At 31.8% G+C, this 19,121-nt stretch overlaps 1 protein-coding gene across 14 annotated transcripts in view; it reads right to left on the bottom strand.

Annotated features, from left to right (window-relative positions):
* CDH19 (cadherin 19) overlaps positions 1-19,121 on the bottom strand; it is an 88,863-nt gene that overhangs the window by 32,149 nt on the left and 37,593 nt on the right. For all 14 annotated transcript variants that reach the window (XR_014841140.1, XR_014841139.1, XR_014841138.1 and 11 more), the window contains 5 exons: positions 16,919-17,038; positions 13,736-13,900; positions 10,871-11,052; positions 9,903-10,156; positions 6,582-6,703 (listed from right to left, as the gene is read on the bottom strand). Coding sequence is in view for 11 of the 14 variants with exons in the window: in XM_085018225.1 (XP_084874351.1) it covers positions 6,582-6,703; positions 9,903-10,156; positions 10,871-11,052; positions 13,736-13,900; positions 16,919-17,038 (843 nt within the window). In the remaining 3 variants the exon portion in view is untranslated. The remainder of the gene's footprint in view (positions 1-6,581; positions 6,704-9,902; positions 10,157-10,870; positions 11,053-13,735; positions 13,901-16,918; positions 17,039-19,121) is intronic.

Here is a 19,121-nt window from a genome sequence, read left to right as displayed (position 1 = left end):
CTAGTGTAACTACCTCATAGAACTATTATAAAGCTTGAATGAATTGATACACGTAAAACATCTAGAAGATTACTTACATATAAACAATAAATATTAAATACTATTATTTTATTTACCTACTAATCAGAACTGATAGACAGTTTGTAAAGTGATAAAAAAAATTTACAGTATAAGGTATTTGATGTTTATATATCATTATTTTAAATCTTTCTTTTTTATTTTAAAAAGCTGTGGAAATCTACATAAGTGAGTGGAGGGAGGGAGTTTATTTGTTTCAGTGTCTTTATATGATCTTTCTCTTAAAATCAAAATGCATTATATTTGCGATTGTAATTTGCAAGGGAAAATACAAAAAAAAAGAAAAGAAAAAAGGCTTAACTCTCCCTGTAGAAAATAAGGGAAACATCTTTCCCTCTTTGCTCTTCTTAGAGCATTTTACTTTAGAAAACTTGAAAATTCTTTGTCTCTTTGAAATGTATGTAAACCTTTTAAAATCAAAATAAACCTCTTGCCTATTTGATAACACAGGCTGGTCTTTCTCCAGTACTGGAATCCAACTCTTTAAAAGGTAATCATCAAGGAAGACAGAACTTTTTTTCTCCCAGTTTCTATGGGAAGGTTAAGAGCCTAAATTTAGCACTGCTCTTAACCCAAGAAGCAAAACTATCTTTTGTCATAAATGTATAAAAAGTTTAGTTTTCAGATGGATAAAGCCAATTAACAAACGCAGACGGTCACTACAACTAATGAGAGAATTTAGGATAAACTGTATGCTACATGGTGGTGTTAAGTCCTTCTTTTTTAAGGCCAGTAATTGTTTATCTTGGGAACTTGCCTGCAGTGGATTTTAACTACCTGGCTGTATAAAAGACTGAGATTTCTTTCTGTTTTGGCAGTCTCTTAGCAATTTACTCTGATGTACATAAAATTCTGGTTTAATGTTTTTAATTATAAAATGTTTTTCTCTATTTCATCTTGCAGAGAAGTTTTCCAGGTTGGGATGAGATTACTTTTAATTATTTAACCAATAAATAATAGGTGCAAATATGATAAAAATTGCAATTTTCAATTAATTAAAATTGAAATTATCAAGTTTTATTGAACACAGAAGAAATCCATTTTCTTTAGGAAATATATAAATCATTAAGAAATATCATTTTGAGGCTCTTCTCTATTGTGTTACACTCAAAATAGATTTAAAATTATTAAAATATGAAAAGGTATTTCTAGAAATTCTGAGATGAAATTATTCAAAGCAAGGCTCATATTTTTCATGGTTTAAATATATATCAAAATAGTACAACTTTCTGCTTAATTTAAGGAAAATTAGAAATTTAAGATTTTTTCTAAAAAATTAATTTAAAATTAAGTTCAAATGAAAACTTTGGCATGACTATGCAAAGCACACATATGTCTTCATAGCTTCGTTTTAAATTAATTAGGTGTTTTATTCACTTAGCTGGTATGTTGATAAAAAATTTGATGTTTATTTTGGGAAGCTTTCCAGGAAGAAGACTAAGCATAGTGAACTTCACTTGCTGGGAAAATAAATGTTAAAAAGGAATATTTCTTTCCTATAATCAGCATAACTGTTATGTCACAAGGTTCCAGATAATTGACTCATGAAGCAAGTGGGTTTTTTTGTTTGTTTGCTTTTTTTGTTTTGTTTTGTTTTTGCAACAGTTTTATGTGAAGCCCTGTTTTCTATTATTCAGGTTTTTTAAAAAATGTTATTAAATCTTGGAGTTCCCATCGTGGCTCAGCAGAAACGAATCTGACTAGGAACCATGAGGTTGCAGGTTTGATCCCTGGCCTCACTCAGTGGGTTAAGGATTCAGCGTTGCCGCGAGCTGTGGTGTAGGTTGCAGACATGGCTTGGATCTGGCGTTGCTGTGGCTGTGGCGAAGGCCGGCAGCAACAGCTCGGATTAGACACCTACCCTGGGAACCTCCGTATGCCGCAGGAGCGGACCTAAGAAGACAAAAGACAAAATAAATAAATAAATTAATTAATTAAAATTTAAAAGACAGAGAAAAAATACATGAAAATTGGTTATTCAATGATAGAAAAGTTTTTTTCTAAGCAGTTCCCCTTAAAATGAAACAACCATTTTCAAAAATATATCTTAAAAGACGAGTTAAATGATAATTAACTTATGGGCTTCTCAGAATACTTATCTAATTATATTTTATTTGGGATTTTATTCCCCATTCTGTAACTTTTCAGCTTTCTGATAAAAATAATAATGGTACTATCCAATCTCTCTTTTAAAGAATTTTTTCCCTAAGAAAACTGATTTTACGGCACCAGAAGCAGATCAACATGTATTGTGTCATTTTTATACTTGATAACATTTCTAATCACTTATTTCTGAAACAGTGATTTACTTCTAAGTATTAAACCCATGTAGAATAAATACATTCAGTTTATATTGTTTGCCTTTCACAGATATTCAAATTTTTTTCTTAGCTGTATTTTAATATCCTTTTATCTATAAATTTTGTTTTAGTACAATATTTCATAATCCTCAAAATTTTAAGTTTAAAATTAGGTTTAAAAATGTAGTAAATAGAAGTTCCCTTCATAGCTCAGCAGTTAAAGAAACAGACTAGGATCCATGAGGATGTAGGTTCGATACCCAGCCTCCTTCAGTGGGTTAAGGATCCGGCAGTGCCGTCAGCTGTCACAGATGTGGGTCGGATCGGGCTGTGGCATAGACTGGCAGCTATAGCTCTCATTGGACCCCTAGCCTGGGAACCTCCAAGCCATGGGTGTTGCCGTAAAAAGCAAAAAAAAAAAAAAATGTACTAAAAATTTAAATCTTTGCTTTTAGGATAAATTTCCACATTGATCTAACTACATTTTATGACATTTCATATTTAAAATTATGTATCTATTTTTATTTTCTCATGTTTGTGTTTTTCTCCTGAATTTACCTTGAAGGCTTATTTTACTTGTTTTTCCTCAAGAGAATTAGAATACTTTTTGTTAATTTATTTATTTTATTATTATTATTTTTTTTTGTCTTTTTGTCCTTTTTGTTGTTGTTGTTGCTATTTCTTGGGCCGCTCCCGCGGCATATGGAGGTTCTCAGGCTAGGGGTTGAATCGGAGCTGTAGCCACCGGCCTACGCCAGAGCCACAGCAACGCTGGATCCGAGCCGAGTCTGCAACCTACACCACAGCTCACGGGCAACGCCGGATTGTTAACCCACTGAGCAAGGGCAGGGACCAAACCCGCAACCTCATGGTTCCTAGTCGGATTCGTTAACCACTGCGCCACGACGGGAACTCCCTGTTAATTTATTTTTTAAATGTTACATGTATGTTCATGTCTCAGAGCTGTCCTCTTAGGCATTGAAGGGGAATTTAAGTAATACACTTGCAGATATAGATTGTCTGCCCCTGAGCAATCATATGATGTGAACTCTGTTTCAAACCAATACTTGAACCATTAACTGAAACAACTTTGTGATTAAACTTTGTTGTCTTTTAGGAATAAAAATCGAAACATAAATCTTGGTTAAGATTATTGTGCATATATCTAACTCAGAAAACACTGAGAGCAAGTCATATTTTTCGTATTCTCAAGAGATAGTGTGGCATGGGATTAAGACATAGGCTTTGGAATAATGTGATCTTCACTGACCCCTAGTTTCATCCCTGAGGAGTTGTGAACACAAGTTGCAGAAGTTTCAGATTTATCTTCTATGAAATAAGGAATAATGTTTTCCTCAAATTTTTATTGAGTTTTAAAATGCTATTATATGCAAAAGTCTATATAAACTTAGAGCTATACTATATATAACTTTATAAACTATATATAATTTTATATTCAATGTAAGTAAACATTTAATAAAGTGTAATTTCTTAAAACTCAATACTCATAAGCACCGTGCAAATTAAGTATTTTATAAATAAACATCTAAAAATACAATTAAGAATTGAAAAATCTATTTTTTCCTAGTGAATCACAAATGATACCCAGTTTTTACTGTCCTTGTTGTTAATTGTTGATTTTCCCTAACAAACACACCATTATAATATCTCTGATCATCGGTGTAAACCTATGTAATAACTAATCTTGTACACTATAAATTTAAACAGTTCTATCATCTGAATGTCATATGTGTAAACACACACAGAGACACATACACACACACACGTTTTCTTTAATACTGTGAAGGCTACTGATCTACTGGTAAGCAGCATACAGTTTTAAAGGCTAAAGTCTTGTCTAATTACTTATGTTGTGCTGGTTGCTAAATATTTGGATGTCACCTCTGAACATAAAATATAATGACATAATTATATATTATACTGTATACTTTATGATGTATCTGTAAATATACATACATACATTGAATTGATAATTTTTATGGACAGTAGCTACCTTGCAATCCAAAGATTTGTGTTACTGTTTTTGTTTCATGTTGTGATTCTACAATTTACTCCCACTTTCCACTATTGTATATGGGATGGATGGTCAATGAGGAACTGCTGTATAGCACAGGGAATTCTACCAATATTCTGTAGTAACATTATGGGAAAAGAATCTGGAAAAAAAGGATATGTGTATATGTGTAACTGAATCACTGTTGTGCAGCAGAAATTATCACAACATTGTAAATCAACCATAATTCAATAAAACCTAACAAAAGATGATAATTACTAGAAAAAAATAGAAATAGGAAAACTAAAAAATCCCATGCTAAAGAAATTAAGTTCACAATTAAAAAAATTCCACAAAGAAAAAATCAAATTAAAGTAAAAAAGAAAAGAAGCAACTAAAATTCTTCAAACAATATTTCTCTAGAGACCTTCATGACATTCTCTGATGAAAAGTAATCACACAATTAATGAAATAGATATAATTAAACTGTCTTGCAAACTTTTCATACCAATCATTCATTCATTCTTTTTTCTATTTATTCATGAAAGATTAGAAGATTTTGTGTCTCAGGATGCATGTAATAAATGTTCCCCTGCTTATTAATAAGTCAACTTGTAATTCTAATTTAACAGAAGTCAGTGATACATTCTTACAAAAATTCTCCTTATAAATAAAATAAGATTACAGTGGAAAATTATTTATATAAATTCATTAAAACATTTTCTTACAGTAGCTGAAAGCTATTTTATGGAAGAATACATTTTTTCAAGGATATCCAGTCTTTGAAGTGATTTGAAATTTTCAATAGTTTTGTAAATAGTGATATTATAAATAATTTGTTCTCCAAAATATTCAATGAATAAAAGCTTCTTGCTTTTAGAATAAACATATTTGTGTTTTCTGACACCAAAAGCCTTGGCATTTATTCCCTTGTAACATTTAACCCCCATCATTTATGTTTAAACAGAAAATTCAAAACCCAGACCCAGTCTTCCTACAGTTTCCATAGAGCTATTCAACGTATGACAAAATATATGCTTTTCATTTCACCATCTAATCAGTCAACTGCTCAATAAAGTGAGGAATAAGATATACGTTTAAAGACTTTTAAGGAACAGGCCAGAAAGTAAATAAGATTATTAATATTCTATGTAAAATCAGTTATGAAAGGATGCATTTTAAAACATTTCAAATTCACAAATTAACTCTTTACTGTGCTGTACTAAACCCATTGATTAAATAATAGAGATAATTTTGATAATCTTTTCTACTGTAGTTCATCAATTTTTTTGAGCTTGAATAAATATGATTGTTATAATTACTAGTGAATTGACAATTTTGAAGACAATATAAACAGTAAACTGGATGATTTCATCTATGTTTGCAATAGGAAAATGGAATCATCTATCTGAAAAAAAATGGTCGCTACTGATTATTGAATATGTGACTAATAGCACAGCTGACACTATGAGCTTAATTTGAAAATACTTTACGGGCAATATATTTTATATACCCAGTGTGGAAAAAATTACAAAATTTATATTCAATTTTTATAAACATATTTAATATATATTTGTGAAAAATATGGTGAGACTATATAATTATATAATTTAAAGGTTTTAGAGTTTCAAGTGATTTTGGTTGTATTTCTCGTTTTTTTCTGAATTTTCTATAATTTATTTCTTGCATTAAGCATTACTTATCACCATAATAAAAATAAATATTTTTAGTGGTGAATATATAAATAAGCTGTAATAAGAATGACCAGACATTTGGAGTTCCCATCGTGGCACAGTGGTTAACAAATCCGACTAGGAACCATCAGGTTTCAGGGTCCATCCCTGGCATTGCCGTGAGCTGTGGTATAGTTTGTAGACACGGCTTGGATCCCATGTTGCTGTGGCTCTGGCATAGGCCAGCAGCTACAGCTCCAGTTGAACCCCTGGCCTGGGAACCTCTATATGCCGCAGGAGCAGCCCTAGAAAAGGCAAAAAGACAAAAAAAAAGAATGACCAGACATTATATAATTTAAAATAATAAATTAAATATAAAAGTATGAATTGACATATAAAATAACATTTAATTCTAATTTCAGCAACTTCAAGCTAGCTTTTGTCCCTATATTTAGTGATTATTTAGTGGTTTAAACATATGATGAAGCAATATATAGTTCCCAAATGATTACTTACATTTTTCTGTGGCTGTAACACTTAGATTATACCAAGCACTAATCTCTCGATCAAGAGGGTTACTTGTGAAGATTGTGCCATTATCATCAATACTGAACATTTTGCTTCTGGTAACAGAATACCTGCATGAAAAAAACCTTTTTTTTTAATTTTATTAATTTCTCTGCATAACACTCTTTAAAGAGTATGCAATGCTTTTTTAAGCAATAAAGTATTATTAAATCCTTACTCTACATAGCCATTGTTACGCTAAACAATTTTCCTAGCAAACAGTAAATTCTACATTTAAGATTCAACTCAATGAAGACTCTCAGGAAAAAAATAAAAACAAAAACAAACAAACAAAAAAACAGCCTTAGATGTAAACTGATCTGTGCTAGGTCTAGACACGTCATTTTCATTCAAAGAGAGAATTTTAGAAGTTCCCTTCAGGGTGCAGGGAAATCAATCCAACTAGGAACCATGAGGTTGTGGGTTCAATTCCCGGCCTCGCTCAGTGGGTTAAGGATCCAGCGTTGTAGTAAGCTGTGGTGTAGGTTGCAGACGCGGCTTGGATCCCGTGTTGCTGTGGCTCTGGTGTAGACTGGCGGCTACAGCTCCAATTAGACCCCTAGCCTGGGAACCTCCATATGCCATGGGTGCAGCCCTCAAAACCAAAAAAATAAAAATTAAAAAAAAAATAGAGAATTTAACAAGTGAATGACTTGATTGAAAATAGTGAAATGTCACTTGCAAGATGAAGAACAGTACAAATATTTATTTGTAAATATGAAAGCATGTGAACCATTTTTTTTTTCCTTTGAAGCAATATAAAACAAATCCTCAATCTAGGAAGATGAGTCTTCTTCCTATACCACATAGTTATTTGCTAAGTCTATGCATCAATATTATTACTTGATTGCTGATATGTGAGAAATTTTTGTGTCTGTTTAATGGAAAACATTTAATATTTTATAAAAACAAAATATATATTTATTACATATATGTGTGTTTCTATTCCTCTATCTATATATAATCTATATAGAAAGATACAGATATATCTTAAAAGTGAGGAAGTAGGGATAGTACATCTAATTTGCTGTTAGGTCATGCATAGAAAGAAGCCAGATAATAAAATTCTCTCAGGCAAAAGCCTGGAAAATAATCTCAGACTCCACAATGAGAGAAACCTTTGAAGTCCTCAGCATGTCTTATCTGTTTGCGAATGATTAATAATAAAAATTAAAGAAGAGTAATAACTAAGGTTCAGTGATGGCTTCACATTGCATACATATTCCTGACGACTTTGATGAGACATCAATGAGGTTTGCCATAATTATGTGGCAAAAGATGAGAATATTTTAATCTTGAATTGACAGGTCTCTAAAAATATCACACTAATTTGTAGGTTTAGTGTTCAGTGGAAAATTAAAATAGAAACTACAGAGAATTAAGCTTTAAAAGAATTCAGTTTTAGCTCTTCTTATTTTTAAACCTTTATAAGCAATTTACTTACATATCCACAAGTGGTCACATTTCCTACTCAGATTTGTTGATAAAATGAAACAGTAGTTTAAATTAACATTTTGTAGGAAGCATGTAGAATATCCTGTTTCTATAATGCAGCATCCAAAATAAAACCAATCAAAAGTTTGAGATTACTTCCAAATAAAAGTTTTTTAAAAATTGTGACCTTGAGTTATCAGTAATATTTTGAATAATAGCCAACACACATCATTTAAGAAAGGAAAAAAGTGTGTGATATATATTAGAAAGGGCTTGAAATAAATGGCTTTAAATGTAAACTTTAGGTGTTTAGAATAATCTTTGGTTCACTTTACAATTCTTTTTTAAGGACTCTTCATTCCTCTAAAAAAACTGGGTGAATAGAATGTGACTGTGCAATGTTTTCTCACTGCTAACAGCCCTTGCCGGAATGATATAAACAAATGATTCTTCCATGAATATGTCTTTATATCCTGTTCTTAATCTTCATCCGCCTCAACAAATGTACTATTCCTGCTTTCCTTAAGAACTGAGACACATAAAACCAAGTGCATAACAAAGGTTAGATCTTCCCAAGTAGATGCAACTCCACCAGATCTTTCAAGGGTTTTTAAGCACTTTTTAAATGCACAGGTGAAAGTTGTTTACAGGCAGCCTTTTCCATAGGTGAAAGACATCTCTGTCATTTTTAAACAAACTAATTTCACTGCTCCTGCTTCAATGTTTTTTACTCTTTTTTTGCTTGTATTTAACTTGTTCTTTTTTTAACAGAAAAAAAAAAACTATACTGTCTTTCTCACATTTACAAAATATTAAAAAATCTGACTCTCTGTTTAGTTACAAAAGGAAATGTAATAATGCGCAAAGGCTGACTCATTCACAATAGTGGCAAGAGGATATTCCGTATATCTGGAATCTAAACAATATGGTAATGGAGTGTGAATAAAATGAAAAATCTTTAGGAAAATTCCTTATTAAATTTCTTATACTTTTATACATATATATACTATATGAATACTTACATTCATTAGTAATTTACTATTAATAAACAGGAACTTTACCTAAATATTAAAAGGCAGTGTTTTATCATTAGGAATTAGTGGAAAAGTGGGAGCATTGTCAGTCTCAAAAATTTAAATTTCCTTTGTATTGTTAGCCCTTCCAAAAAAACAAAGCAGTAATCAGTATCTTAAAAGATACAGATAAATTTGTGTTAATTCTCTGGACTGTGAAATATGGAAAATTGATGAGTAAGGGAAGGTGGTGGAAGAAAACATGTAACAGATTTTGTCTTTGTCTTAATCAGACATATAGTGCAAATATGAAAAAAATACAGTACTTGAAATATAACAAACTAGTTTAATAGACAGTAAATATTCTTTAGTAGTAACTCAAATTTACTTCTGATTAGACTTCATTTTTACTCCTTTAAGTGCAATCCTATAAAAGCTTACTTAATATAGGAATGTTATTTTAATTAAATAGTGTTTAGATGACCCACAATGTGATTAGTGTTGTTTCTGCTCTGATTTGGCATAATCAAGGATTTCTTTCCCCTCACCTCCTTACCCCAATTAATACAGAGTTGATTCCATTGAGTTTTAGTTGGCAATTGCTCCTTTCTGGAACATGTTTCCAAGTGCTTATTTCACTGCTTCTTAAACAATAGTGAAGCTTCCTGTTCCAACTTGTTTAAACTGATGCAAATTTTATAAGTACCTTAGAGAGAAATATAGATCTAGAAACATCCTCATTACATTTATATGAAATTTTATTTTCAAGTTAATCTGTGGTGTTCCCTCATTTATTAATGCAAAGCTAGCCTTCCAGACATACCCTATAGGAGAGTTCCTCTGATCTGGGTCTATGGCAGAGACCACACCTACAAATGATCCAAGTGGGCTTCCTTCAAATATTTCAAATATGTAGTATGGAAGGAGGAAAACAGGAGGTTCATCGACATCTTCCACCTGGATCTTGATGAAAGTGGTGGAAGCCTCAGAATGGTATATCCTGAGCTGCTCATCAACTTGGCGATTTTTAACTTTTGCTCTAATATGATAATAGTTCTGGTGTTCAAAGTCCACTTTCTACAAAGAAATACAGTGTACAGTATCAGTAACCTGAGGAATTACTTAGAAAAAAATAAGTTTTTGTTGTTAAATTCTCAGTTGCTTTCAGTTAGGTTTTACTACTTATGTTTCTTGGATCCCTCTGATGTTATCATTTATTAGTTGCCTAGAAAATCCCCATGTGTGTTTTGTTTTTTACATCAATTATAAAATGTTTTGGGTTAATAAGTGTATTTTTTACTTAGGACTAAAACTATACTTTTCTGAGCATAAATATCTGATTGAGTTGAGAATAAATTTTCTGTTATTTAAGATATTTTCAAAAAGTGTATCCTCTGTATTAAATTATTTTAAAAAACTATTCTACAAAATAAGTCAAGAAGCTCTGTAATTAACTCTCTCATCAGTTATATTTGAAATACATAGATATAAATATTAACAACTGATATTTTTCTGTATTTCTCAGAAGTAACTTGCATAAAACTGATAAATGGTCATTTGTATGTTATTATTCATAATTTATACTAAACTACAGATAACAATCATATATATTCATATTCTAAAGAGTGAAATTTTAAAAGAAGCATATATAATACATTTTTATCCTTTGCTCCCTAAGCCACAAGTCACACCTCTTACTTCAATTGCTTAACAAAGCAAATACTAAGTGGTTACACAAAATAACCAGTTTTTTGCTTTATTATGAAAGGGAAGTAATTTTTATGCATTTACCTTCCTTAATATAACTATTCCTTCTTGGGTCTCATTATTAGTAATGATGTCGAATGTTTTTGAGTCATCTTCAATGCTGTAATCCATTTCTGCATTTTCTCCTATGTCATTATCATATGCCATGATTTTTCCTATAGATGTCCCAATGGGTACAGATTCAGAGACTGTCAAGCGGTATAAACCTTTAAAAACAAAATTCAGGATATTTTGCACAAATAATTAACATAAACTGCCAATTATAGCACCTTTCCTTTATTTATGAACTATAGAAGAAAGCAATACTCACATTTTTTACCAATTATTCTAAATACCTCTCTCTCATATATATATATAAGAATATACATATATAAACACAAATGTATATACTCTCTGCTTATTTTTGTAATCTGAACATTTCCCTCATAACCTGTTTGAGTGTCTGTTATTTTCTCCTAAATATATCTTAAAAAGTCTCTTCAGTAGTACATATAATTTCCAAATTTCTATTCATATGCATATCTTCTCAATATTCATGGACCTATTTTTTATGGTATCCTTCAACCATGCCAAATTAAATTTGATAAAAAGAGGTTTTCAATTTCACTCAAGCATTCTCTAATACCTAAAATTACCAATAAATAAAAGTGTGAATTAAAGATGGGAGAGCCTAAAAGCAAATAGCTGAGTTGTAAGTGTAAGAGTTTGATTTTGAGAACCTGAGCTTGGATTGCATTAGCCATAGCATAAATGAAAAGAAAGAAGGATCCACAAAATTTGGTCAGTAGTAGAAAAAACTTGTTGGAGTAGGATGACCCCATTGTTTTGGCTGCAAGAAAATAGCAGCAGGTATATTTGAAATATTAAAATAAAGAACTAAGCTTTTTCTTTACTTTGCAGAAGTAATTTGCACAAGACCTAGTAATTCATATATTATTTGTAATATATGCTAAAATGTACAAAATGATCACATATGTTAATATCTTAAAGAATAAATCTTAGAATTAAAAAGGACAAGATTCAAAATAATTTTTCTTTAAAGGGATTCTTGATTTCCTTAGAAGCGTATAGCAAGTCACTCCACAGACTAGCTTCTGAGATTTTCCACTTTCTTTTTCAAGTGGGAGAACTTTTTTTAAGGAATAACAGTTTAATTGAGCTGTCATATCTCTTTCCTTTTGAGAAAATTTTAAAAACTGCTTATCTGACTGCACAAATTAAAAATAGCCAACAAATTAATCTGGAGGAAAGAGTGTAACTACCTTAATATAAAAGTAGATGCTTTAAACACTTTGCTCAATCAAGACTTAGTTTTTGCTATTTCCTATACTTTTGAAAATTATTTTTTTGAAAAGAAGTACTTCAAAGGTACTATACAGAGGTTGAGGCTACAACCAGAAAAGATATGTAGAAAACTGCTGCCTCAGCTAATTTATATTCTTAATGATATGGGACAATTAAATATGATACTAAGAAATACTAAGATACTCGTGATAGAACGGGTTAAAATTTTCAATAAGGTGATCAAGAAGTTCTGACTATAGATGTGACTTTTGGGTAAGAACTAAAGCAAGGGAATGCACTTCTAAGGGAATGGAATTTCAGGAAAAGCTAAAAATTCACAAAGCCAGAATGTCAGGAGTGTGTTAGGGACAGAGAGTAGGTCAATGGCCTGGTGTTGGTTTGCCAATGAGAAAAAGAAAGAACATTAGTACATGAGGTCAAGAGGTAATGGGACAGAACTGGATAAAGGCAAATTATTTAGGACCAAAAGCTTATACTAAGGTTTTTTTTTTCTCTGAGTATAATTTAAGGGATATGATCAGACTTAGATTTAACAAGATCACTTAAACTGTGTTAGAAACAGACCAAAGGAGAACAATGGTGGATGAAGAGAGGCTAGAAGAGGACCTTAGCAGTGATGGAAAGAGTGAGTGGCAGCATCCAGGGTGGCAGAGGTAGTCAGTGAGCCATATTCAGATAGTGTATATTTTCAAAGGCAGAGCCAACAAGATCTGCAAGGGACTGAATTTTGGACACGTGAGAAAGAATGGAGGGAAAGAGGACGTCAAAATCCTTAAACAAAATAAGTTTCTATTATCAGGAGTGATGTGTGTGTGTGTTTGCTCACCAAATATTAAAAGTCATTACCTAGAAGGAATTGTGCAGAACTGATTAGTATTTGAAATTAGAATTGATCTGAATTTGGCATAGTGCAATCTGATTTGGATACATTTGAACTGAATTTTAATTGAATGGGTGAGATTTTGGCCTGAATAATATGAAGGCTGGATTTGTTAATAATGAATTGAGAAGACATAGGAAGAGGAGGTTTAGAAGAGGGGGCAGACAACATCAGGAACTTGATGAAATGCATGTTAATTTTTAAACACACTGACATTGAATAGAGGGTTGAATATGTACATATGAGTTCACAAGAGAGGTTCAGCTGCAGGTACATACTTAGAAATTGTTAACATGGAGGTAATATTTAAAGTCTCATGGTTAAATAAGAACATCAAAGAATATGTGTAGAAGCAATAGATAGGAGATCTTGGCTCCCCTAGAGCCTCTGGAAAGAAAAGTAGCCCAGCAGACGCCATGATTTTAGCCTGTGACACCCATACCAAACTTCTTTAAGATAATCCATTTACTTGAAAACACGAAGTTTGTGGTAACTTGTTACAGAACCAATTGAAATAGTGATTACTCTTTCATTTGTGTTTGACTTTCATACTAACGAAAATGATCACACTTAGAACAACTATCACATTTATTTTATATAATTCCAGTGATGTTGCGCTTTTAGAATGCAAACTCTAACATATACATATATTCAACACATTTATAATTATGTTACAATGAGAATTCAGTATGCTTTTTACTTACTGTCTTTAAATATAGGTTTATTGTCATTAATATCAGAAAGTGTGATTAACACACTTGTGGTTCCAGACAGTGCTCCAGGGAGGCCAATCATGTCTTTGGCTTGAATAATTACCCAATACTCATCTTGAAGTTCTCTATCCATTTTAGAAGATATTCTTATGACTCCTTAAAAAATAATAAACTATAATTATTACTTCAATATTAGCCATGGCATCTTCCTAATTAATTTTTTAGGAATTCAATGATTCAATCATTCTTTTGATACATTTTGAACCACTACAATGTGCTAAATGCTTCCCTAGAGAAAAAAATATAGTAAGTTAATCACCAACTCTGCCTAGAGTTTAGAGTGGTTACCACAATATTAGAAATATTAGTAGACCCTGATAAAATACTATGTTAAGATAAACAATAGGGAGAGAAAAGGGATGTCTTTTTTTTTACCTCAACTTATTTTCTACTTTCTTCTTTGACATAACATTAGGGAGCTACAATTAACTTCCTCCTAAACTTGGAAGAAATTAGTTTATTATGGATATATGTATAAATTATAATAATAAATGTATGCAAAAAATATTGTGTACTTGTAATGTTAACTTCTCTTTTAAGTCATGATACATGAATAGGGCTGTTTTTTCACTCATTATTTATTTATAATCCATCAACAGATATATTCAAACTCAAAATAGACCATCATAAATGTTGTAATAAATGTCCACTTTTACTTAATAAAAAGGTAAAGGTAAACACTACTGGAGAAAATCTAGGGAAAATTTAAGATGATGTATAGGAGAGGGGGATGCGACCCTAAAGATTCAGGGAACACAATACAAACATGAAAAAGAGAATGGTTGATTTTCAAATACATCTGGAGAAAAGTGTTCATTAAAATTACATTACCTATTTAAAAAGGATATATTGGACCACATTATTTTATTTTAATTGTGCAGACTATCACATTTCACAGTTATACTCTATTATATGAATTGGCAGAAAAACCACTGAATATTTGAACAGATGCTGCTAATGTCTCCCTGTGTGTGATTCAACTGATAAATGTGTTTCAGATCAAAGAATAATAGCATTAGAGATTTTGGAATTATGTCCAAAGGTGTACAGATTAGTCAGTGAATGAGAGGAGCACAGGGTCTTCATTTCCCACATATGAAGACTTCAATTAAGTTTGCTTACTTTATTTTCATATTCTTTTCTCATCTTCAGAATGAATAAAGATCCTCTTATACACCCCAAAACTTACTACTTCAGTGTTTTGGCTTTCATTTGTCTTGCTGCCCACTCTACCTCTCCTCCATTAATGCAATTAATTGCTTTAGCTAACTTGCCCAATATATTTAAGAAGCCATAGAGGGCTGGGACTAAAAGACAGTACTTAAAATAGGAATATCCAGTGTGATTCAGCACATGTCTACTACACAGTTAACCCACTTTCTACTCTCCTCCTCTGTGCTTTTCCATACTGATGTCTAGTTAGTCCAAGAGCTCCAACATTCTCCCTTCTTAGGAATTTCCTTTACATTTCTCCCATAACCAGGAATGCTGACCACTCTTTTCTCACCTTAGCCACAGGTTTGGCTCAGCATTCGGGTTTCAGTGTATCCTGCCTTGACCACACAGAGGAAGTAGTCCTTACTTTCTCCTACTGAACCTTGCTTATTTCACTTCATAATATTCAAACTGAATGTATACATTTATTAACATGTAAATGTTTAGATCTGTTTGTAAGTTCCAAGAGAAAAGAGTCCCTGTAGTTTTTCCTTTTTAATGTTGCAATGTTGTATATAACTGTAAACCCAGTATGCTGTACAATGCCTGTTGCATATTAGACCCTTCTTCTCAACCAAGATTGTGTAAGGGAATTAAAACCTAATGTCTTGGAGTTCCCATTGTGGCTTAGTGGTTAAGGAACCCGAGTAGTATCCATGAGGATGCGGGTTTGATCCCTGGCCTCACTCAGTGCTTTAAGGATCTGGCGTTGCCATGAGCTATGGTGTAGGTTGCAGACACGGCTCAGATTCTCCATTGCTGTGACTGTGGTGTAGGTCAGCAGCTGCAGCTCTGATTGGACCCCAAGCCTGGGAACCTCCATATGGCATGGGTGCAGCACTAGAAAAACAAAAAGACAAAAAAAAAAAAAAAAAAAAAAAAAACCTAACGTCTTAAAGCACCCATTGCAGGTGTTAAAATAACTTGTTCTGTGCATTTAGAATAATAGAAGTTAGGTATTATCCTTGGGAGAATTAAGAATTTAGTAACTCAAACCATATTTTTCAGAATGTAATTCTCTCACAGAGCCCTGATTGGTAAAGGCTGAGACATTTAATACCTACTAAATGAATAAATCAATAAGAAACGCTAAAGATAAAGCAAATGATATATTTTTAAAGCTTTTCATATCATCAAGATGGAAGTTATATTTGTCTCATTAAAAATCATAACATTATACTGTTTTTGATACTTGCCACATTCTTGGGTGGTTAGTCCTTTTTTTTTTTTTTTTTCAACTTTAGAGACTATAAACATTCACATGGGCTTAATCTTTGCACCAAAACAATCAATATATCAGTGTCATATAATTCTCATCTATTCAATAGATAAATATAAATGAGAAAAATTTTTATTTATTTTATAAAGTAATCAATTAAGAGAACGTGGAGATCAAGGATAGAAAAATCAAATATCATATTCATATAGGTAGAAAAATACATAAAATACAGAATTTTTTTCTTAATTTTTTACACTCAGCTATAAACAGGCTTAATTTCATTAAAGGTGGTTTTAATTTGCATTTTCATGATGACTAATGAGGTTGAGCAATTTTAATATGCTTGCAGGCTTTTTGTATATCAGATTTTATCAATTGCTTATAAATGTTTTTTCCTCATATTTTAAAATTGGGTTGTCTGTCTTTTTCTAATTAATTTGTAATAGGCCATATGTATGTCTTATACCCTATGCACAAATCATCTGTGGTATGGATGTGGAAAATTCAATCTTTCGACCTTAGAAAAAACAGCCAAAAGAATAAAAATAATATGTTTAACATTACAATATATTTATTATTGAAACATCAGGTTTACTTTACAACATGTTTATAGGCAGTGAACTTTGATGTTTGCCTACTTAGAATCCTGTTAAACTGCACTTTGTTTCTTTCAGATATACCTGTTGTTGGTTCAATGGAGAAATACGGTTGGCCTTGCAATAAGCTGTACAGGAGACGAGCATTATTGCCACTTGAAGGATCATCAGCATCACTTGCTGTCACTTGGATGACCAATGTTCCTGAAGAGAAAATAAATAGTTACAAAAAATTAAGATTGTGGTCTTATTGAAAAATGGATTCAGTTCTGTAAGGTATTCTTTCTTTAGAAAGCAAGATGGTGATAGGCAGTGAGAGTAGTTTTCTTCTAAGTTATAAAACAATTATCTTTATAAACATACAAAACAATATACCTTATACTAAATAGCCCTAATTCCCAAGTGCACTGTAGAACTGTGAATATTTAGACATATGACCTAATGAAATATAACTATTAAACAACCCTTTACAACATGTAATTAAAGACCTTTCAAAGACATGTTATTAGTGGAGGAATCAGAAGGAAATTAGAAATGGTTTTCTTTAAAAAATCACATTGTGACCTAAACTTCAAGAAAACTACAGAATGTTAATAAAATAAAAATAAAAATAAAATTAATAAAATTAAACATAATAATAAATATTAATAAAAATTAAATTCAAATGATCTTGACATAGTGTCAAGTTGAAGATGGGTGCAATTATTTGGTCTATTTAATTCTCATCTATAAAATGCCCACTTGTTTTAAAGAGTTTTTCTTTTTATTTAAAAAATTTTTTTGGCTTTTGTCTTTTTAGGGCCACACCTGCAGCATATGGAGGTTCCCAGGTTAGTGGTCTAATCAGAGCTGTATCTGCCGGCCTATGCCCCAGCCACAGCGACACCAGATCCATGTTTGCGACCTCCACCACAGCTCATGGCAACACCGGATCCTTAACCCGCTGAGCGAGGCCAGGGATCGATCAAACCAACCTCAGGGTTTCTAGTGAGATTCATTTCCTCAGCGCCATGCCGGGAACTCCAAGAGATTTTTGGTTTTTGTTTTTTAAATACAAGGCAAAATCTATCAGATTAATGAGGTAAGCTCATTAAAATTTAGTACCAATCAATAAAACTCATGGGACATAAGTATTTGTACATTTAAAATACATACTGAAATTAAAATATTCAATTGAACTTTTTACTTATTTTTATTTAAACATAGAATCTAGCATCGTCTTGTTGGAAATCTGCATTTGTTGAAACACCATGTTTAGATCAATAAGAATGGCAATGCAAATGGCACAAAATCAAATAGGCTGTGATTTTCTGTACAACTGGCATCATGAAGTTTGTGATTAAAATATAATTTTATAAAATAAAACACTCTAATAAGAAACCACTCTATTATTCAGTTATAAAAATGTTGAAACTTTTACTGTGGTCCTTAATTATATACAATATTTGACGTGTCTTAAAATTGCTGTTACTTATTTAACTCTTGTTTTATATCGTGCTCCACTCATCATGTAGACACTTATTAGTTTCAAGTGTTTTAAATACATTCCTGCCATTTGTGACAACATGGGTAGACATTGAGGGCATTATGCTAAATGAGATAAGTCAGAGTATGAAATGACTTGATGTGGAATCTAATCTAAAAAAAAAAAAAAAAAAAGGTGAACTCATTGAAACACTGTTCTGGTTACCAAGGGCTGGATAACTGGGGATCAGGATGAGTAAAAATTAGCATTTAGAAGATGAATAAGTTCTGGTGAGCTAATGCACATCATAGTGATTATAGTCAGCAATACCGTATTATATACTTCAAAGTTGCTAAGTGATTCTCTGAAATGTTTTCACCACAGAAAAGAAATGATAATCATGTTACATGATGGAAATCCTAGTTAAGGCCAGTGATAACCACACTGCAATACATAAATGTATGAAATCAGCATATTTACCTCAAATTCACATTATGTCATTTATATAACAATAAAATAAATAATAAACAAGTGAATGGATACTTTCCTGCAGTAATTGTAAGAAGTTGTTCCAACAAGTCTTCTTAGAGCTCATCAGTTCAATCAGTTTGTATTAGGCAAGACTAGTTCTTTTAACTACCTTTCTGTGTACTCATCCACTTATTTTTCCTACATTTCCTGTGCCTCCATTTTATTTACTTCTATAGGGGTTTCCTCTCCATAGTTTTCAGTAGTAGATAACCTGCATTTGGCTTCAGGAATAATAGTCCAAATCATTGTACTGCTAGTTGTTGACCAACATAAATTCTTAGTATTAAGACT

The sequence above is a fragment of the Sus scrofa genome, chromosome 1 (assembly GCF_054392235.1).
Source record: "Sus scrofa isolate SSC_HxYL_T2T_F1_AM1 chromosome 1, Sscrofa_HxYL_maternal_Yorkshire_Landrace_v2.0, whole genome shotgun sequence".
NCBI lineage: Eukaryota > Metazoa > Chordata > Mammalia > Artiodactyla > Suidae > Sus > Sus scrofa.
Note: the sequence above shows the minus strand (reverse complement) of the source record. Positions and strands in the feature narration are given on the sequence as shown.